The following is a 20,925-nucleotide window of genomic DNA, read 5'->3' on the forward strand; positions in this document are numbered from 1 at the left end:
TGGTAGTCGCCGCTCTCCAGGGGCTTGTCGGAGACGAAGTCGAAGCCCCAGCGTCGAGAAGCGTCTTCCAGGTCTTTCCGCAGGGCCGTCTGGTATTCTACCTGCAGCTGCTCTCGGTCGACTGGGCCGAAGAGGTTTCGTCGAGTGGGGCCGTTCCCAAAAGGGCTCAAAACTTTCTGAGGAGCTGCCATTGTTCTGCACTGTTGGACACAGATAGAACACAAGGAGTTAAATTATAGAATGACTTCACTGAACACGTCTCATCTCCACAGCTGAGTCTGGGGGCCACGGATGGAGACAACAGTAGTTAGTCTACACTGGTCTACAGGGGGGGCTAGACCGTGCCCCAGAAGAATCACTGTAAAATACAGTACAAGTATTGAAAAGTTGAATGCTCTTTGAGGCGCCCCCTTGTGGCAGAAGGCTGTCATCCACCTGGACCAAAACAGTTTTTCCCCACCTGCTGTTAGTCTCAGTAACAAACAGAAAGACTCCCACTGACGCCCCCGCCCCCCCCAAAACACGTCTTGCTCATCCAGCTCCTTCACACATCAATCATCCATCTTGCACTTTAAATACTTTAAATACTAAATTTTTAAACCCATCTAAACCTGGACGCATATTTCATCTGTCATGTATATTTGTCTGTATATAAAACTTCGTTAAATTCTAACATAGTTTTTCACTTTTTATTTTTCTGTGTAATTCTGCTGCAATAATATCCAAAGAAAATTCCTCGTAGGTAACACACAAAAAACAAACAACTTCTTGTTTACTTATCCGTAAAAACTTCATTCTAAAATCGGTAGAAGGTTCTGTTAAAGTTAAAGTTCGGTCTTACCATGGCTGAGTGTAGTACCAGTGTCGTCAGTGAACTACCAAACATCTCTGATCTGCTGTCACGGTGCAGCATTTATAAGCAGACAGTCACTGACTCACTGGTACATGTCTCAACATAGTCCAGGGCAGACATGTAAGGACAAGTCCCCCAGCACTGACTCATCGCTGCCGTCTATTGCTCACAGTCGCCACAAGATGGCGGCAAAGAAAAACAATTCAGCCAGAGTCGGTGTTACGGGGTCGATATTTAAAATAGAAAGTCTTCAACCAGAATGACGTGGGAATTTAACGATCACCACAGGTGTGAATGTAGGGGAATTCTCCCCCGTGAGAACTACAGACAGGAAACGACTTCCTTCCCGGAGAACAGGTCACATCCAGGAAGTACAGTTTTCCTGGAATTCTTTTACAGGAAAAACCCTAATAGAAAATGTGTCCTCAGATTTAAACATTCAGCCACAGATCTGTTTCATTCCCAGCCTTTAGACCAAAGGCACAAAATGTTTATGTTTTCCACCTGAATAAACAGACGTGAGCGACATCAACTGACTCGTTCACAGACACTGAGTTCAGTCAGGGGGGGAGGAGAGGGGGGGACTCAAGACATGTGATGTGGCATTTTTCCAGGAACTGCAGTCCAAGATGGGACCACCGGGAAGAGCATGAACTTTGAATAAACTTTAAATAATAAACCTCTTAAATAAACCTCTAATAAAGTTAAATAAACAGATAAACTTTAAATAAACTTTAAATAAACCTTTAATAAAGTTTAAATAAACGAATTCCAAGTTTAATATAGGAAAAAATAAGTCAGGATTATGGAGAAAAAAGAAATCAAGGAATTTGAACTCTGAGATCAAAACTTTAAACTCAATTACAAAAATGTATGAAAAATAATTCTGTAAAATAAAACTTTTCTGAAGACTTTCTTTTTTCATTTAACTTTAAATTCACACTTAATTAAAATAAAAAAATGTTTTTATCCTATGCTGGAAATTTTTTCAAAGCATAGCTTTTTTAAAAAAAAAATTGTTAAAATTTGTAACCAACCATTCACACTCACATTCACACTGACTGGTAATCTGGAGTGAACGCCTTGACTGGAATCTTTATCATTATTCTGCATGTGTTTGGAGTGGGGGGGGGGTCAGGGGGTTGGCAACAAACAAACAAACAAAACAACAACTTCCTGGATGAAAGTGTTCGTGTGAGAGAAGGGAAGATTTGAAGGGAGTCAGAAATAGAACCCCTGACTCACCCTCGCTCCCTGCCTACACCCAGAGGACGTCAGAGACTGGAGACGGAGGGGGGCGTGGCAGAGAGGAGTGATTCAAGGCTTGTGGCGGGAGAATGAGTGTGTGTGTATGAGCATGAGCCCAGCCCAGTTTACTACAGGGCTCCACGTGAGTGTGAAACTCGTGGACCGGTCCCACTGAGGCTGTCACTGTCTGCAGCCTCGCCTCCCTCTCTGTCACATCACACACTCATACACAAAAATAACACGTTGACCAAAAACTCCGTGGAAAAAAAAAAAGCTTTTCCATAATTAAAAACAGAAACCCCCAGTTATGTCAGATTAACGTTTAATCCCTGAAACATCATCACCTCGGATTTATATCCCATCAAAAACTCCACGGACTCCACTGTCAACTATCAACCGGTAACATCCTAAATATCACAAACATGGAGCTTCACTGACTTTAAAGTGGGACAGAAAACAGTTGAAGGTGTCGAGGTAAATAAAAAAATAAAATAAACTTTTGTTATTGTTGACGTATTCATTCATCTTTTTTCTACTTACACACTCCGCCGACTCTAGTCAAATCCGGATCAGATTCTCCTGATTTCCAACTCGTTGAGTGACTGTTCAGTTGTTCTGTATCAAATCGGACTAAAAGAGGTAAAAAATCTCTCAGTTTTGCTGAAACTCGACCTAAAAAAAACCCCAACAACAACCTTTGAATCAAACGAATAAAAGCCAGCGACCGCTTTGCTCCTTGGTCGTTTCTTCAAGTCTCCTCACGGACTCCGACTAAACTTTATCAACTCATGTGGGCGGGGCTTCACGCTGCAGCGTGTGGGGCGGAGCTACGAGCCTCACACACGTGGATTTGGCCCCGTAAATACATGTGAACACGTGAAGTGTACATCTGTAGTAGAGCGGAGGAAATTCCAGCACGGGATGACCCAGAACTTTCTTCCCCCCCTAGTGCGCATGTCAGAAATGGCCACAGTAGGAAAGACCGGAGTACAGTTTCTGTGGAGTGAGTCATAAATGAACATTACAGAATGTCTGGAACGATCTTCAAACGAAGGAAAACTCACTTGGATTCGATGAATAGCTCTGTTTTTAGGGGGGAAAACGAGGAAGACGTTTGTATCCGATTGTATTGAGCCAAGATGTTAGCTGTTAGCTGTTAGCATGTATAGTTCAGTCCAATCCAACTTTATTTGTTCTTTGTATTTTTACTTTGTACTTTTTAGCTTACAGCATTAGACCAAAAAAAGACACAGAATTACACAACAAAACAACAACAACAAAAAAATACACAAAAAACCCAAATAAAACAAAAACAAAAATCAGTCAACCTCTTGTAGGGAACAGCTGAAAAAACATTCTCAACTCACAAGATATCATCACAAAGACATTGCAACATTAGTTTCAATTTTAAAAGTCAATTATGCATTGTTTTTTTCATTTGTGTATTTCAATGCTTCACATAATAAATTATTCTGATTTTTCACCTGTTTCCATTTCAATTTTTTTATTCATTTACATTTGGCACCTGAATATTCAGTGTTGATATGTTCACTAATGTCACTGAGGTCTAAACAAAAACAAGGATATGCCTGTACTGGATGTGAACCAATGGCAGCTGTGTGTCAGTGAAGGCCTGTACGTTTTTACAGCTGAGTCCACACTTTGTTATCTCTCAACATAAAGGCAGCTACACTGTTTACCCCAGCACTTTTATAACCAGTCAAAGTGAAGAGTGATAGAGATAACATTAAAAAAAAAAAACAACACTTATTTATTTGATGATCTCAGTCAGAAAAAAAAAACAACACTTATTTATTTGATCTCTGACTGAGATCATGGTTCAGAAACTGTACTCCAACCACTATGGTTATTGTAACTTGTTCCAGCAATATATACTGGAAAAAATAAATAAATATTATTATTAATTATTACTAATCCCAGTCACTCAAACAGATTTAAAATTGTATTCAGCTGACCGGCCCACATTATGAATAAACATATTCAAAGACTAGTCTAAAATCGGCTTCATTTGCGTATTTGCTGCTCTGTGTGTGTGTGTGCGCGCGCGCGCGCGTTACGTTAAAAAGTGGGTGGAAATAGATTCCCGGCTTCCCAGAGTGAGCCGTCTCCGTGGAGACCAAAAAGATGACTCAGGGCTTCTGTGACGTCACTGGGGGCTGTTTAAGTAACGGGTGGAAAAGCGCGCGGAGATTTGAGAGCATGAAGTCTCTGTGTTGTGCCGGTTCACGTGGACTGTGTGCGTGAACGGAGAGCCGTGGGGTGTGACGAAAAAAAAAAACACGCAATTGGACAGTTGGGAGAAACGCGTGTTCTACAGAAGGATTTGTGAAGAAAAAAAAATCACACAGATGTTTTGTTTTCGATAAATTCTACTTTTTAAAGCACTGTGTTTAGAATGTGACGTTGTATTAACAGTCAGTATATTGAATTACTGCTTCATCACCATTTATGATGCGTTTATGGTTCAATATAAATCACTAGAATCACAGAATCCAGAGTACATTTTTAAAACACGGGTCCTGAGTGCACGTTTTTAATAACCGAGGCTCTGTCAGAGTCACCAGGACACATTTATTAGTAGGTCTTAATATATACAGTATATATATATATATACATATAACTGGGGAAAGGGTTAATGTCAATCATATTACATAACAGCCACACACCAGACACTGTGTTCAAGAGAAAAAGGAGGGAAACTTTTGACAGTCTGACAGCACATGATCCCAGTACTTTTATCAAGTTCTTTAATCACTTTGGTTCAGTCCATAAGAATTTGAAGATGTTGGTGTGAACATAACATAAGGCATATGTCCTGTTATCGCCCCCTTCAGGTGCTGCTGTAACCTGGTGTAGGTTTGTTCACAGGTGGTGCCTTAAATAAATATTTAATTGTTGGACTATATTATTTTGACATATGTCAAATTAAATATATTAATAAATCCCTTTGTGTAATACTTACTATGTCAAATTAAATATATTAATAAATCACTGTAATACTTAACCCCATGTTGTCCTCAATTAATCCTTATTTCTGTTCTTTGTAGTTATACATCATTGTAAACAAGGGCTATTTTCCCCTCAACCTCCTTAAAAATATTTTAAGACAAAATGTCACTGTGTAGTGTAGGTAAAATAACAGTAATATATTTTAAGTATTAAATTAACATACGTCATATATACACCAATATCTCACCTGCAGTTATGTGAAAATTAATTCTATTAACGTTTGGATGTTAATGACACGAGCGCCCTCGAAAATTAATTCTATTAACGTTTGGATGGTAATGCCACGAGCGTTTTGTGTTGCAATGACAAAGTTAACAACAGCAAACTAAAAAACAAAACAAAAACTAACAGATGTTGCAATGACAAAGTTAACAACAGCATCAGAAACAAAAACTAACAGGTATATTTTTTTTAGCAACCAGAATTTATTGAGATAATTTCAAACAGTATGAAACAATGGAAAATGATAGACAATAGTTTTTCTTGTGTGAATATACCTGTAAAAATGCCACCTTGCATCTCCAGCTAACACATGGAGCCAAGTAGCACAATCCAAAAAAAACTAATCTAGGAAAGAAAAAGGATACAATTACAGATTATCCCGGTCGTTAATGATCAGATAAAAAAAGTAGGTGTGTTTATGCAATGAAAATGAACAAATCACAACTCACAACTTGTCGAACTACACAGTACATTACTGTACAAAGACCAAAAGTCTCAAGGGATTTACTGATGAACTGGAATGCTGGGTGGTTCAACTACTGCAGGGCTGAGTGACAGGTCATTTGTCGAGGCAAAATCCTGTACGCACCCTCTAAAAAATTTTGAATTTACAATATCAGCAGAATGAGGGAGACTAAAATGCTTGATTTAAAAAAAAAAAAACAACACAAAAATTACTAGAGACGAAGTCCATCATTTAACGTCAAAGCCTGTAAAACCGTTCATCATAATTCCCTTTACACCTCCACGTGTGCTTTACTTTCTCTCATTCGACCTGGAGCGGCTGCAAGAAAAAGAAAAGTAAAATCACTAAAACATTACTTGAAAAAAAAAAATAGAATCACTTAAACGTAAATATTCTAAGCATTTCAGACACTTTTGAAATGTGTTTTCTAAATCAGTGAAAATAAATTCAATCTTAGACGAGCAGTACCTCCTGGATCGAGAAAAGGATCTTGAAGGTTTGTGGTTCCTCTCACGGGAGAGTGATCTCTCCCTCCTCCTGTCCCTGGAGAATGACCTGACAAAGCCAACAAGCAATTAGATCACTCCATCGACTCGAACCAGCGCAGGTATCAAATCACAGTGTACAGATACTTTAATCTCTATTTCCAAACACAGAGGTCATTGGTTAGATTTCTCAGCATCTTCTGCAGTGCAAAAGCTGACGTACCTGCTACGACTGCGGCTGAAACTCCTCCTGCGTGGTGATCTGTGCAGGAAAAATACAAGTGTTATAAATTCATTCATTTCTTTTTTTTTTTTTTTCCATCTCCATGCCGTTTATATAAAAAAAAAATTCCACCAAACATGGGTGTTTGTCAATTTCGGGAACTCAAAATGTGAAGGCCTTAGACCAGCCATGGAGTCAATTATTCTTTGAAAATAAAGCTGAAGGCAACAGACCCAGCAGATATAGATGGCAGGTCACCCAGATATCACCTCTCTAACCTACAGTACAGTTCATTCTTATTGTTCCCTGTATGCATCTGTGTTGATTAAAGGTTAAGTCTTGTACGCACTGGAAAATAAACAGTTTCTCCAAATTGACCTGACTTCAGGGAGATGACAAGCAACATTTAAATCAGTTATACATCTACACACTCTGGACTGACCCTGACAGGGGAAGTAGTACAACTTTCTAGCAATTTTCACATACAGGGTCACTGTAGTAAACTATTAACAAAAACCACTGCTACGGTAAAAAAAGACAAAACTGCTGCTGGTTTTTGTTGGGGAGTTGAACATTTTTTGATTCACCTGATTTCAAATCTATGACCAAAGCCCCTAAAGAAAAACAAAAATCTAAAATTGAAGTCTCTGAGAACATGAAGTTTAAAACCTTTTTGTGTTGGATCACTTCCATTTTGAAGCAAGAACTATGTTAATAATGGTGGAGGGCAAAACAATAAAATTGTGATTCAATGGTTTAGAAAAAGTAGAACCTGTACAAACCAGCTGTCTCTTCACTTTCAAAACTAATCAGCAGTGTACTGAATGAAGTAGGAAAACTTACTAGTATTTTTGGTTTTCAACAAGCTAGATATGAAGAAAGGGAGGCAGACTGTCGCCCGGGTGGGTAGAATTTGCTGAATAGGACAGGCCAGATGCTGCAAGGTGATTAGGTGGCAGGCAGGTGGGGGCTGGCTGTAGCTTTTTTTCTTGCTTTAATTGGTTAGCCGAAGGCTGCTGCTGGTAGGTTGTAGACATATGGAAACGTAATACGCTGATTGGTCGGGAATGTGAGGTGGGCCGCTGCCGTTTGGTTTAAGGTTGGAGGAAGAGGTGGTTGAGAACGGCATGCTGAGGAACCAATGGGCTGGTGCAACCTGACGACTGGCCATGCCTGGGTCATGTAACAGCACCAGCCAAGCTGATTGGGGCACGACGATCAGCAGTCACATGATGCTGAAAGAAGACTAGTTGACTGACTCAGAGGGTGGTGAGAAGAGGCATGGTGGTGGCTCTGCAACGGGTTTCATTCTTATTAATATAGATGAAAAATAAAAAGCATCCTCAGACAAAAGGAAAAAGCATCACATTTGACACTTTCACCCGTCCCCCCCAAATTTAAAATAAATCAAGTTATCCTGACAGAGAAAAAGACCAATTCTGCATGCCTGATTCACTAATTAAATGCAGCAAAAGGAGGAAAATGATTAATTTTTGACTAGTTTAACTAACTACTCTGTAATTAAATGTTATTGCCATAATCAAGGCTTCTTTTTGAATCTATCTTGTCTGATTTTCAACAGTCAATGGTATAAATGTCAATGATGATGAAACTGCAAACCTTAAGACATTTCCAACAAATATCTAGATAGGAGAAAGGGAATGTTGTAATTAACAATAAAGGAATTAATCTGCAGTTAAAAAGGGCCAAGTCACAGAACAGAAAAGTTGATGCATCTATAGATAACTTATTTAGTCTCCAACGTTTGTCACCAAACAAAAGATTTTTCACCTTCGCCTGACAGGAGGGCTGCTACGACGTCTGTAGTCATCTCGTTCTCTGGGGCGTCTGCTCCACGAAGGAGGGGCACCACGGGACCGACTGCGTTTCTCCCCATTTGACAACTCGACTCGCACACGGCAACCACACAGTGACCTGTAAAAATACTCTTCTTCAATATGTGCCCCAAAATGTACGTACTATTTCACTGCCTGTAGTTTCAGATGTTACAGGTCCTCCTACCTGCCGTCAAGCTCCCGTACTGCATCATTGGCATCTCTTGGATCCTCAAACTCTACAAAGGCAAAGCCTGGGGGGTTCCTCGCCACCCACACACTGCGGAGGGGACCATAGTAACCAAATGCCCTCTCTAGCTCTGTTTTGTTGCCATTATTGCCCAGATTGCCAACATAGACTTTGCAGTCGAGAGGACAATCTCGATGCATGGCTGGTTCTGTAGTGGGGAGAAAAAACACAAAAGTAAAATATCTATTCAATTTAAATTTAAAGAGATTCTATTACATCAATTTCAGTTAAAACTGGAAATCAACCTCTTATCTTATTTTAAAACATAGTTAGGTCGCCAATGATTCACTTCTGGGTTATTTTACTCAACAGCTAAATGATACTTCACTTCCTACAAATGCAACTTGGTATTACGTTCAATAAACTGCATTTGGAACAAACATTTCTATACTACTATGTGAGGAAAACTACTATTCCAGACTTTTTGTCCCATCGCCACGTATATATTCCAGCTGTAATAACTAAATGTTCTTTAATGGGTATAACATCGTTAATTTATGGTAGAACGTTAAAAATCGGCGTAGTCAAAAATATGTTTTCAAAAGCCGTCGATACATAACGATTATAAAGTTCCGTGAGAAAGCAGCACCATTAAAATAGAATAAGACTAAATTAAACACGAAAATCATCGATTCATTTTTAAGAATGACCAGGCCTGGCCTACTTTTCCAACAACCCTCGCAAACCAAGCTAACGCTAGTTTAGCAGAAGCAATATTGACAACCGAAACGTAGAACGTTCAACTAGAAACTGATATTTAGATGTTTTCATTCAACGAGAAACTGATGTTTAGATGTTTTCATACAACAATCCAGCTGTTTAAGCCGCATCATTATTAACTTTAGACATCATTATAGAGAATTACATGCGGTAAAAGCTAACGGTAGCATATGGAGAATAGCTAAAATGGCTGTCGCCTTGTTGAAACCGAGACGGCCTCATTTGGAATGCAAAGCTCTAGTATGGAGAAAAACAGCTAAATATGTCGCTGTGAGCATACATTGTAGTGTAAAAATGAAGAAATGAACTTGTTCAACTTTACCTGGCGACATTACCTTGTCAAATTTATTTAATAAATTTCACAATGGCTTGATTGACTTCTTTCTCTTGCTCCTTCTTTCACAGTCCTCGAAGGAAAATGGCGCAGCGGAATATACGTCGGTGGCTGGCGCCGCGAACGGGGAGTGACTACCGGAAGGGCGGAGTTTAGTCAACGTTGTTGAAATTTGTGTAGTTTAAATTAAGTCTATGTTCTTTCCTCGACACACGTTATGTACCGCCACGTAGATTATAGGAATGACTGATATTACCTAGTCGAGAGAAACAAATATAAATTGAACAGAAAACAGCAACAGCACTGGATCAAATATAAACGAGAATTACAATACCAGCTTTAGCCACAACGTGAGTTTGGAGCTGTTTAAACGTCTTTAAAAATATAACAGGTGCAACAACATTCATATTTAAAGGTTTAGCATTTAAATTTTTAGAGTTTGTGCGCGGTGTAAAGAACCACTGATCGAATCTAATCAGTGTGTTTCTGAGTCCTTTCATTTTGTAATGTTTAATCCTACGACAGGGAACTCACCATAACAGAGGATACGCCCCTCCACGTTGGTTCCCGCCCACAAACTTACTCGAGCCAAGTGACAGCGGAGCCAGCTGGGAAATATCGCGGATGCACTTCACTCCACTGAACTCTGCAAACCAACACACAGTGACATTTGTCAGCGACGAGCCGAACAGCCTTCAAGCAGACACTTGATTCTGGACGTTTCCCTCTGATTGTTTCTATTGTAAGTAATTCAATACTAACACTTCCTGTCACTGCTGTAGCTGTGTGAGCTAGTTAGCGGCACTTGGCCTCACATATGTACCACCGTAGTAGATGTAGCTGTTCCAATCGCACCGTGTGTATTTACACAGGTAACTTCAGTCCGCCGCAGCCAGCATGTCAGAGGCGGCCGGAGAGACGAGGCTGGAGGTGAAGCAGGCGAGCAAAGAGGCGAAAGAAAGTGAAAACGTGGCGGAGAAATATTCAGCCATGACCGTAAGCAAGAACAGCGACCTGAACATGGGAGAGCTGTCATCCGTCTTCAGCGCTGTACCCACTCACAAACCTGTGAAGAAGGTAATTGCTAAATAATTGTTGCCCTGTTGCCTGCTTTTTGGTCAATTTTGTATTTAATTTCAAAAAACAAACACAAAAAAGCCTTAATAGTAAAAGAAAAAAGATCATCTGCAACAAAGTTATCTTAACATCTTAAGGCTAATATCAATTATTTATTAATAAAATTATACATTTTGACATTGGCAGAAACACAACTCAACTACTTGTAGTAAAATGTAGTTGATAGAAAATTGATTTGTGCATATTTTTATTCTACAATATTTAACGTTTGCATAATAACAGCCTTTGTTTTAGGCAAATATTTTCCATGACCTCGTGCACTACACTTCAAGGAAACAGAGAATTTCAGGTGCAAAAAGATTTCTTTGTTCTTCAAGGAACCAGGAAGATTTGCAGCCTATTATTCTGTGGAACATGTTTGCACACCCTATTAACATCGCTCATCATACGCCACATTTGTCTTTGTCTTTTTTTGTCTACTGCAGAAAAGAGACTTTTTTTCAGCAGTGATTAAGAATCTGTCAAAAGACAAAGTCTCAGCAGTTTTGTGGAACCCCGGTCTGGCAGCCTTATTATGGTCTGTTTCACATCCTCATTCTCCTTTGGGGCAGGGCCTGATAATTAGTCTTCTTTTATTTGGTATGAAATATCACCGGATGTTAATCAAATGTGGTCAGTGTGTAAAGTTAAAATGATGTGATGTCCTTGAGGAAAACATTGACATATGAAACCTGCATCATTATGTAGGTTGACGTTAAGAATGTTAAAGATGAAGTTTTCGACGTGGTAAAAATCACCTGGTATTTAGGCCGGCTGCAATTATCACATATTTGTTCGCCTGCAGTTAATCATTCAAATTGCAAACGCAGCAGTGTTGCCTAATCATCATAATTGTTTCCATTAAAATTCTGAAAAACAGAAATGTCAAAGTGTTGAAAAAAAAATTGATGAAGAAACTGCTGAAAACGGCTGTGGTTAACCCAGAGTTAATGGCGTCGGCTGGGTAGTCCTGAGAGTCAGAGTAAAGTTATGTTAAAAAACTCAGAAAATATTGGTTTTCACCTCCAGATCTATACTGTTTTTCACATGAATGTTTGGTAAATGTTAAACACGGTGCTATGGATGTTCAGTTAAATGGTGACACGCTGCAGTTAACGCTTAGTTATTAACAGTTAGTTGAAAGCAAATCAGTTTCCAAAGAGACTGAAAACCATGTGGAAAGATTTTGTTTTGTAAAAATCTTTTTTTAGTCATTTATTTCTTTCAAATATATGTTCTAAAAAATAGAAAATATATTTTTTATATTTTTATTTTAATTATATATATAACCCATATATATATATATCACCCATTTAAAAAAAATTCAGCCAACAAGTCATCAATTAATCAGCCAACATTATCAGACTTTAAGAAGAGAAAAAAACCCCTGACTGATTCTAGGACTTCATGTGCGCAGCAGAACAGATATCTAATACCTAGATTAGAGATTCGTCTGAGCTCCGACAGCAAACTGTACTCTGACAACGTACGCTGTGTAACAGTGTAACAGTGTAACACAGAACTTGGAGTACTTTCAAATGTCAGCTGCATCACCATAAGCATGAGTCACACGGTGAAGAAATACAATCATGTTTTTGATAACAAAGTCTTCACGGACCCAGGGAAACCTAGACGTCAGTATCAGAGTGTCAGACTCTGGTGCCCCCGGTGGTGAACACTATCCTGGTCCGGAGAAGGTATGTACTGACCTGTCACTGAAGACTGAGGACCACATTGTTCCTGGTTACCATGTTATTTTCACTGGAATGTGGAGGTTCTTCAACTGCAGAGACTTATGTTCACCGGTAGAGACAATCAGACAGGACTGTAGGATCATTGACACTGCCATCTGTTGGTTGAATTCTCAAGGTCTGACACGGTTCAATTTCTAATGCCCAGAATTCCTTAAACCACTATTTTGATTTGAAGTGAAATAATTACAGCTGCTGAAATGAATGCCATAATTACATTTAATTAATAATTATAATAACATGCTGTTATTTAAGCACACTGTGGAAAAAAAAAGTTTTGGTTTCACTGAAGCACCTCAGGGTTTAAATACCACTTGGGACAAGTGCATAAATGTGACTGACGACACTGTCAAAGGGCTGTCGTGGGACTGTAGACTGATCAATATCACTGACGACAACAGGGTTTGAAAGTGACTTTTGATGCGTTCCACAAGACGCCGTCAAGATAAAAAAAATAATAATCTGACTGAAACATAATTAACTATGATTAATCCACAGCTGCCTTGTAATTATCAGATCATATGTCATATTAATGGTGTAACAGCCGTGCTTGTTTTTAAAACTGCTGATGTGAGCGGCTGTGCCATATGTTCTTTCCCGGAAAGTCTTTACTATGAATATACTGTAGGTGGGTTATGTTACAGCACCCGCAGGAAAAATAAATTAACACATCGTGTTGCTTCACTGTAAACAGCTTTCCACTGGTTTAGCTTCTCAGAGTTAGCTGAGTAAGCTAAAGATAGTAGTAAACAAGGTGTTCACTCTGCCAGGAGAGTGGGATCTTTACAAGAAAGAGTTCTTCTTTTTACACTACTTTTTAATGTTAAAAAAATACTCTCTCTGTGTTTACTGGCCAACTCTGTTGTATTTGTTTATTGTAAAGTACACAGACGTTGAGACGTCCAACACGGTCCAAAAAGAACAAAATCACTGAGTCACATTTTTTAGTTTTGAAAATGTAATTTTGTACATTTTCCGTAATAAAGTCTATGCCCATTGGCCTTTTTAAAAAAACAAACAAATTTGATTAGTTTTTCATTATTCTTTCAGCAAATTCAGTTTGTGGAGGACAAGCAGGAGTTCAGTCGTTTCCCTACCAAGACGGCCCGCCGCTCTCTGTCCCGCTCCATCTCTCAGTCATCCACAGACAGCTACAGCTCTGGTGAGAGTCAGCGTCTTCTTTCATTTTTATGACAACTGCTGAGCCAAAATTTAAAATATCCTTTTTTTTTGTTCTCTGCAGCGGCCTCGTACTCGGACAGCTCCGATGACGAGACTTCACCGCGGGACAAAACTCAGGTCAACTCCAAAGGCAGCAGTGACTTCTGCGTCAAGAACATCAAACAGGTCGAATTTGGCCGACGCGAGATTGAGATCGCAGAACAAGGTATGGACCAAGACGCGAGATCGAGATCGCAGAACAAGGTGCGGTATGGACCAATGAGAACTGACTAGTCATCCAGGAAACTGTGAAGCAGGAAAAAAATATTTATTACCGTATCATGTATTTCTTTTTTTTTTTGTCTTGTTTGTGTGACTCGTTTACAGACATGTCTGCTCTGATCTCACTGAGGAAGAGAGCGCAGAGTGAGAAACCTCTGGCTGGGGCCAAAATAGTGGGCTGCACCCACATCACAGCCCAGACGGCAGTAAGATTTCTCTCTGACTCTCACATGCTGCAGTGACATAGTACAAGGAATTGTTGTTTTAACTTTAACTTTCATGAATTCCATAAAACACAGGTTAGTTGGAGCATTGTTTAGTTTTATAACATTCCCCTTGTCTGGTCCTTTTCCCACCTTTGTGTTTCAGGTGCTGATTGAAACCCTGGTGGCCCTGGGCGCTCAGTGCCGCTGGGCCGCCTGTAACATCTATTCCACTCAGAACGAAGTGGCCGCCGCCCTGTCAGAGACAGGTTAGAGCCACAGATGATTCTGTGTTTCTGCTGGGATTTTTAATTTTATTTTAATTTTAGTGAATTATGTCATTGTGACACAGCACATCACTGCACACAATTAAATGTGATCCTTTTTTCACTTTTAACATTCATTGACGGGGCTGTACTGAACCCCCTGGGCGGGCTGGTTTTGGCCCGTAGGCCGTATGTTTGAAGCCCCTGTCATGATGAAAACAAAGTAATGACAGGTCAAAGTCACAGCTCTTTATATAGAGTCATTTGACTGAAATGTAAACTCACTCCTCTCTTGAAGTTGGTTTTCTTTTGAAAGTTGCTGTGAAGCCATGCTTATTATATAAACAAGACATCAAAATTGTCCATTAAAACGCCACCCGGTGGCAGTTTTCTTTTTTTTTTTCCAAACAGACCATGTAGGAAAATGCTGGACACTGTCACCATCAGTGTCATTTCAGAATGAGGCCAACTTCAGCAGAGATAGCTGATGCAAAACTCATGTTTTTTTAAACATAAATTTACATGCTGGACCTTTAAACTAGGGTTAATAATAATAATAAATCCAGAGCAGGACGTAGATTCTGTTTTCAGAGACAAACAAATGTTTTTTCTTTTATGTAATATTTCCCCTCACCTGTTTTCTCTCAGGTGTGGCTGTGTTTGCCTGGAAGGGGGAGTCGGAGGACGACTTCTGGTGGTGCATTGACCGCTGTGTCAACACTGAGGGTTGGCAGCCAAACATGGTACGTCAGGCTCTGAGTTGATTTAGACGTGAAATATAGGTGAAAAACAAGTGAAATAGTGAATACATTTTTTTTCAATATTTTTGCTGTTAGATCCTTGATGATGGAGGAGACTTGACTCACTGGGTGTACAAGAAATACCCTAACGTCTTCAAGAAGATCCGGGGCATTGTAGAGGAGAGTGTCACCGGGGTTCACAGGTAATTTTTTTACATTTAAAAAAAAAACTACATTTATCAGACAAAATGTAGTGGCTTTTTGCTGAGATAGTTGGACTTCTGTCTCCATCTCTAGGCTGTATCAGCTGTCCAAAGCTGGGAAACTGTGTGTCCCAGCCATGAACGTGAACGACTCTGTGACGAAGCAGAAGTTTGACAACCTTTACTGCTGCAGAGAATCGATCCTGGACGGGTGAGTTCAGACGATGCTGCAAGGCTTTAATAACTGCACAGCAAAAGTAAGGTTGAAAAACAGGAATGATTTCTTTAGTAGACTGTTGTTCATGGTATTGTCCACTAGTGCGAAAAACATATTTTTTTAAATTAATTACAATGAAATATAAATTTACATATGTTTCCTTTTTTAAAATTTACCAAGGGGGCCAGATTGAAACACCAAGCGGGCCAGGTTTTGGCCCACGGGCCGTATGTTTGTCTATCCTGATATTAAGGGTTAAAATTACAGGGTTAACACATAAAAAGAAGTACAACTTTTTGACACTAACGTTTTGCATCGACCCCACTCAGCCTGAAGAGAACCACAGACGTCATGTTCGGAGGCAAACAGGTGGTGGTGTGTGGATACGGCGAGGTGAGACGCGGCTTCATACGTCGACATGTCAAAATGATGATGTTTTGACATGTCTGCTCCTCACACGCGCTCTCATTTTGTCTCCGCAGGTCGGGAAAGGCTGCTGTGCTGCGTTGAAAGCTCTGGGCGCCGTGGTCTATGTGACGGAGATCGACCCCATCTGTGCACTGCAGGCCTGGTGAGGGAGAACAGGTTCAAGTCTGGCAGAATCAAAGTCTTCTTAATTATTAAGAACAGGGCAGAGTGAGGAGGCGTTAGTTTCAACTTCATGTATTTGTTTTGGTTCCTGATTAATCAAGATCGATCGACAAAGACCTAAATTAGACAAAGAAATAAATTCAGTGTTTGTTTCTGGGACAGGGAGACAGAAAACAGCAGCTGGTGGTGATGTCACATCATTTTTAATTTTGAGTAATAGGTTTTTTCTGTTTTTTCTAAAATTTCTGTTACAGCGTAATACAGAAGAAAATAGTTTTTTAATCGTTTGAAAGCCCTGATATATCAAACTGAAACTGAAATAAAGAGAATGGTAACGATTAGATTAGACTGATGATGTGAATTTTTTTTTTTTTTTTTACTACACGGGTTGATTTGTTAGGTTTGTTTTTATGACCGTTCTGTTAATGATTGTTTTGATAAGGAGACACACATTTGGGTCTGTTTTTCGGCTCTTTTGTCAAACATTTTACGGACCGAGCTTTGAATCGTTTTGGTTTCAAGTCAGTCTGTCATTGTGTTGATCTCCCCTGTTAGTCACTGTCCTCTACTTGACCTTTTTTTCCACTGTGGTGTGAACAGCATGGATGGGTTCAGGGTGATGAAGCTGAACGAGGTCATCCGCCACGTGGACATCATCATCACGTGCACCGGTAAATTTGGTTTCGCAACACTCGACTCGTGTCATACGTGTCGGAAACTAGAAGAGTCTCTGTGAATAATTGATCTTGTATTTTAGGGAACAAGAATGTGGTGACCAGAGACCAGCTGGACCGAATGAAGAACGGCTCCATTGTCTGTAACATGGGACACTCCAACACTGAGATCGATGTGGTGAGGCTGAACTCAAATACATCAGACAGGTTGTACCGAAACACAGGCCTGTAACTGCAATGTCCTTGAACCACTATTGGTCTGCGATCCCCAGGTTTAAAGACACCGGTCTAGCATACAAAGTGCATGATTATATGTACAGGACCAGCTAATCCCACAGGGTCTGATTTAAGCATTTTTAACAAAATCTGACCCTGATTAAAAAAAATGTGATACCTCCATGTTTTTCAGGCAAGTCTGCGTACCCCGGAGTTGACGTGGGAGAGAGTTCGCCCCCAGGTGGACCACATCATCTGGCCCGATGGGAAGAGAGTTATACTTTTAGCAGAGGTAAATGTGGCAACTGCACAATTTTTAAGTAACACAGATGTATCTAAATTTTAAATACATTTTTATTTTATTAAAATTTTTTTTTTCATCCTGTTTTCTTTCACAGGGACGTCTCCTCAATCTCAGCTGCTCCACGGTTCCTACCTTTGTCCTGTCCATCACAGCCACCACTCAGGTGAGGTTACACACCGCAGACAAGGGTTTCCTCTTTCAAATGTAAAGTGTAATATTTGTCTGTGTGTGTGTTTTCAGGCCCTGGCCCTCATAGAGCTGTACAACGCTCCAGAGGGACGATACAAGAAGGACGTCTACCTGCTCCCTAAGAAGATGGGTGAGGAAAAAAGAAATAAAAAACTAAACTAAAACAATCTAAGTACTAGGAAACATCTGCTAAGGACGGGTTTACTTTTAAAAAGAGTAAACAAAATAATATCAAAAGCCAAACATCAACACAGAAGGTCCGGGGGCCAAATCTGGGCCGCAGTGTAATTATATTTGGCCCGTGAGATAATATCAAATGTGTGCTATAGCCCCTATATACTGACAGGATTTGTAGTATTAGTGGTCTGTTTTCAGTTCAACTCTTTTGGATGTTTTTTTCCAGATGAATACGTGGCCAGTCTCCATCTGACCACCTTTGACGCCCACCTGACGGAACTAAACGATGAGCAGGCAAAATACCTGGGCCTCAACAAGAACGGACCCTTCAAACCCAACTACTACAGGTACTGAACGTGCATCGCAAAAATAAAATTGGTGTTTAAATATGTATGTCAACGGAACAGTTTGTCTGACGGTTCATGACCCAAAACTGTGTTTTTGGATTGGATTGATTTTGAAATAGAGTTCTTTCCCGTAGTTTAAAATTTTAAAATTAGAACACAGGCAAAGTGAATCTAAAAGATCCTGCAAATTTAGATTTCTTCAGGAAAATGTCACATCACTGACGTCGAACCTCGTCCATAAAGATTGTAAAATTCTCCGTACAGTTAACAGTTAAGATTTTAGGAATTCACAAACAACTACAAATCAAAATGGGGAATATTTTAATTTTTATTATTTTTTTATTTTATTCTTCTATTCTTTTTTCTACTCTTCATTTATTCTTCTATTCTTTTTTTATTTTATATTTTTTATTTATTTTTTATGTATTATTATTATATTATTATTTTTTTTTCTATCATCTTTTTGACGGTAATCATCGCTCTTTTTTTAATTAATACAAATATAATCAGCCCCTGTTTGTGACATTTCCAGGTATTAGTCCACGAGGGATCCAGCTGCCGGCCTGATTGTGGACGGTGCCTAAGACTTTGTGTCAAACAAAAAAGAACATTCATGTATTTTTTTTTCTTTTCTAATCCTCAAAAATGAAATGATATTTTCTGCTCTACGCAGAGGCACGACACGGCACCCTGCTGCCGACCAACAGAACTTCAGTTGCTTTTTACTGATGCATCCATTTTCACACTTTCCATAGTTACTTCAAGTTCAGTTCAGTATATACTATGCCAAAAGGTGTGATTGAAATCACATTGGTATGTGGTGAAATCAGCCAAATGCCTGAACATGAACTTTTATGTTATTTCAAAAGTGATCGCTTTAAAAAAAAAAAAAAGAAAAAAAAAATCCAAATATCTTTTTAGACACGTTCAACTTAATATTCTGCTGTATGGAGCATTTTAAGACTCCAGTTTTCCTGTCGGGCTGGTGAAACGATGTCAGTAATTATATTATTTTTTAAGTGGTCCAGTGCTTGGCTAGTAAGTGATGGCCTTCAGAAGTCTAGAAGGAAAGTAACAGAATTAGCCGTGGCTCTGTCTGCTGAGTGTTAAAATAAATGTGATCTGCTGTTCATGAGCCATGGAAACAGGAGATGATGATTTTTACTTTTTTTTTTTTTTGTTATTCTATAGAAACTGCTAACTTGCCTCACTTGATACATTCCATTTGAAAAAGACAGCAATGTCATAAATTATTTTTGAACATCAAAACAATGCAGCCAACACAGCAGATAAAGTTAATCTGAATTCTAAGCACTTTTTAATTTTAAAAAAAATATGAAAAGAGAATTTAAAAATATATATTTTGAAACACACTTAAGCTATGGGTATCTACAGTATTAAAAATCTGCATCTGCACCTCAGGGCAATTTAAAAAAAAATCTGTTAATGTATTTTTGCATCACTTTTGCAGCGGCTAATATTCACTTCCATTTGCATGTTTCATTTCACATCAAACTATTTTAAGTAATTTAAGATTTTTATTATTATACCAATCAGATGTTGTGATACTCTATGCCATATACTATATGTCTGTGTACAAGTATCTTCTGTTTCACCAAAGTTCAGTATTTGTCCTGATAAACCAATATGGAAATGCACAACTGCTGAATGTCTACTGAAAATATGTGGCTGCCTTCGGTGAGCGGTCAATGTTTTGTGAAGCTGTACTCCAACAATACTGGGACACAAGAAATATGACCAATTTGTATTCAGTTATAGTAAGGTATAAATAAATTATATAATTTAAAATTAAATATATTATTTATATCAAACATATCTTTAGACATTCTTACCTAAAACAAAGTGAAAACAGTGAAACCGTGACCTGCAATACTGCGTTCTGTTGAATTACTGCCACCTACTGGCTGTATTTCTTTACTTTTGAACACAAACGTCCCAAAAGTGTTTCTTCATGGCTCCGTGAAGAAAAAAGAAAAATGGATTTTGAACACAAACGTCCCAAAAGTGTTACTTCATGGCTCGTGAAGAAAAAAGAAAAATGGAAATACACAAAAATTAAATATTTTTTATTTGAGGGAAATGTATGCATATTATATGTTCAACAACGTTATCTGTCAAATGTTTTATCAACAGGAAAGGAAATTTGAAATTTGTCAACATGTCAAATCGTCGCTGTTGTTCAATTTCGATCAGAGCTTCTGTGTTGCTGTCACTACCTGTTTTTGTGCTGTAAAAAAAGTTGTTTTTAAATGCTTTAAACACTGTTCAGCGGGGCTTCTTAATAGCACAATTTTAATTTGTTTTTGTTTTTTATTGAGTCTATCATACGGTTTCCAGCTGGTCAGTGTGTTGTTCAATTGTTGCTTTACCTTTTTTTTCTGTATGTGATGTTGCAGTAATTTAATTTGTCCGTTACTCAGAACAGTCTGACTGTGTCTTTCACACAAGTACTCCCACTGTTACAGCTTTACAGAGCAGCTTTACGGATGTCACATCCAAGGACGTCGAGTCAGTGAGGTTGCCATGGTTACTGGTCACCTGACAGTGCCTTTGTGACTCATTTAGCAAGTTCTGTTCTCACCAACAGCTGAGAACTTCACTGTGTTTGCCAACAGCCAACGTGGTCAATGTTCTGGAGATTGCACACACACACGTAGCTATGCAGCTCGACATGATGGGTTCAAACAGTGTTTGTACAAAATGTTCACAACTGTAAATTGTTTTTAAATCTTTTTTTGGTATCACAGTTCAGGATCTTGCTGCTGTTACATTTTCGCATTTCCCTTTAATAAACATTAATT

General features: G+C 39.0%; 3 protein-coding genes across 8 annotated transcripts in view; 1 reads left to right on the forward strand and 2 right to left on the reverse strand.

Moving 5' to 3' along the window:
• cdkn1a (cyclin dependent kinase inhibitor 1A) overlaps positions 1 to 2,882 on the reverse strand; it is a 4,841-nt gene extending 1,959 nt beyond the window's left edge. Inside the window, exons 1-2 of one of the 2 annotated variants that reach the window (XM_008319901.3) lie at positions 842 to 1,251; positions 1 to 200 (exon numbers count right to left, since the gene is read on the reverse strand). The exon at positions 1 to 200 is cut by the window's left edge and continues 257 nt beyond it. In XM_008319901.3, the coding sequence (XP_008318123.1) occupies positions 1 to 200; positions 842 to 913 (272 nt within the window). In that variant the 5' untranslated portion in view covers positions 914 to 1,251. Of the gene's footprint in view, positions 201 to 841; positions 1,252 to 2,641 lie in introns of those variants that run through there. The other variant, XM_008319902.3, reaches the window with a different exon arrangement.
• A 2,652-nt stretch (positions 2,883 to 5,534) lies between these two features.
• On the reverse strand, positions 5,535 to 9,801 carry srsf3b (serine and arginine rich splicing factor 3b). Of its 3 annotated transcripts, none has more exons than XM_008319899.3 (6): positions 9,655 to 9,801; positions 8,550 to 8,760; positions 8,319 to 8,462; positions 6,528 to 6,566; positions 6,288 to 6,374; positions 5,535 to 6,137 (listed from the first exon to the last, which is right to left on the reverse strand). In XM_008319899.3, the coding sequence occupies exons 1-6, from the start codon at positions 9,662 to 9,664 to the stop codon at positions 6,110 to 6,112; spliced, it is 519 nt and encodes a 172-aa protein (XP_008318121.1). In that variant the 5' UTR covers positions 9,665 to 9,801; the 3' UTR covers positions 5,535 to 6,109. The 3 variants fall into 3 exon arrangements, with proteins under 3 accessions (XP_008318121.1, XP_008318122.1, XP_024915716.1); XM_008319900.3 differs by having other exon boundaries at positions 9,668 to 9,793; XM_025059948.1 differs by lacking the exons at positions 5,535 to 6,137; positions 6,288 to 6,374; positions 6,528 to 6,566 and adding an exon at positions 6,608 to 7,837.
• An 88-nt stretch (positions 9,802 to 9,889) lies between these two features.
• Positions 9,890 to 20,102, forward strand: LOC103385880 (S-adenosylhomocysteine hydrolase-like protein 1). Of its 3 annotated transcripts, XM_008319898.3 has the most exons (19): positions 9,890 to 10,016; positions 10,192 to 10,408; positions 10,539 to 10,743; positions 13,584 to 13,695; positions 13,777 to 13,920; positions 14,082 to 14,182; positions 14,346 to 14,448; positions 15,094 to 15,188; positions 15,282 to 15,388; positions 15,483 to 15,599; positions 15,935 to 15,998; positions 16,088 to 16,176; positions 16,797 to 16,867; positions 16,954 to 17,048; positions 17,280 to 17,378; positions 17,485 to 17,553; positions 17,631 to 17,709; positions 17,983 to 18,103; positions 18,636 to 20,102. In XM_008319898.3, the coding sequence occupies exons 3-19, from the start codon at positions 10,564 to 10,566 to the stop codon at positions 18,640 to 18,642; spliced, it is 1,653 nt and encodes a 550-aa protein (XP_008318120.1). In that variant the 5' UTR covers positions 9,890 to 10,016; positions 10,192 to 10,408; positions 10,539 to 10,563; the 3' UTR covers positions 18,643 to 20,102. The 3 variants fall into 3 exon arrangements, with proteins under 3 accessions (XP_008318120.1, XP_008318119.1, XP_024915715.1); XM_008319897.2 differs by lacking the exons at positions 9,890 to 10,016; positions 18,636 to 20,102 and adding an exon at positions 18,162 to 18,452 and having other exon boundaries at positions 10,194 to 10,408; positions 17,983 to 18,116; XM_025059947.1 differs by lacking the exons at positions 9,890 to 10,016; positions 10,192 to 10,408; positions 10,539 to 10,743; positions 13,584 to 13,695; positions 13,777 to 13,920 and adding an exon at positions 13,938 to 13,958.
• Positions 20,103 to 20,925: the final 823 nt, after the last annotated feature.

This window comes from Cynoglossus semilaevis, chromosome 11, assembly GCF_000523025.1.
Source record: "Cynoglossus semilaevis isolate Cse_v1.0 chromosome 11, Cse_v1.0, whole genome shotgun sequence".
Taxonomy (NCBI): domain Eukaryota; kingdom Metazoa; phylum Chordata; class Actinopteri; order Pleuronectiformes; family Cynoglossidae; genus Cynoglossus; species Cynoglossus semilaevis.

What these genes read in the sequence shown, in the direction of transcription:
- srsf3b (XM_008319899.3), bottom strand. An exon ending in AGCCCTCCTGTCAGGCGAAG is followed by an intron (nt 6,567 to 8,318) that starts GTGAAAAATCTT and finishes TTTCCTGCACAG; the next exon opens with ATCACCACGCAGGAGGAGTT. An exon ending in TCCTTTTCTCGATCCAGGAG is followed by an intron (nt 6,138 to 6,287) that starts GTACTGCTCGTC and finishes TTTTTCTTGCAG; the next exon opens with CCGCTCCAGGTCGAATGAGA.
- LOC103385880 (XM_008319898.3), top strand. Translation starts at nt 10,564, where the DNA reads ATGTCAGAGGCGGCCGGAGAGACGAGGCTGGAGGTGAAGCAGGCGAGC. An exon ending in ACATCACAGCCCAGACGGCA is followed by an intron (nt 14,183 to 14,345) that starts GTAAGATTTCTC and finishes TTTGTGTTTCAG; the next exon opens with GTGCTGATTGAAACCCTGGT. An exon ending in AGGGTTGGCAGCCAAACATG is followed by an intron (nt 15,189 to 15,281) that starts GTACGTCAGGCT and finishes TTTTGCTGTTAG; the next exon opens with ATCCTTGATGATGGAGGAGA.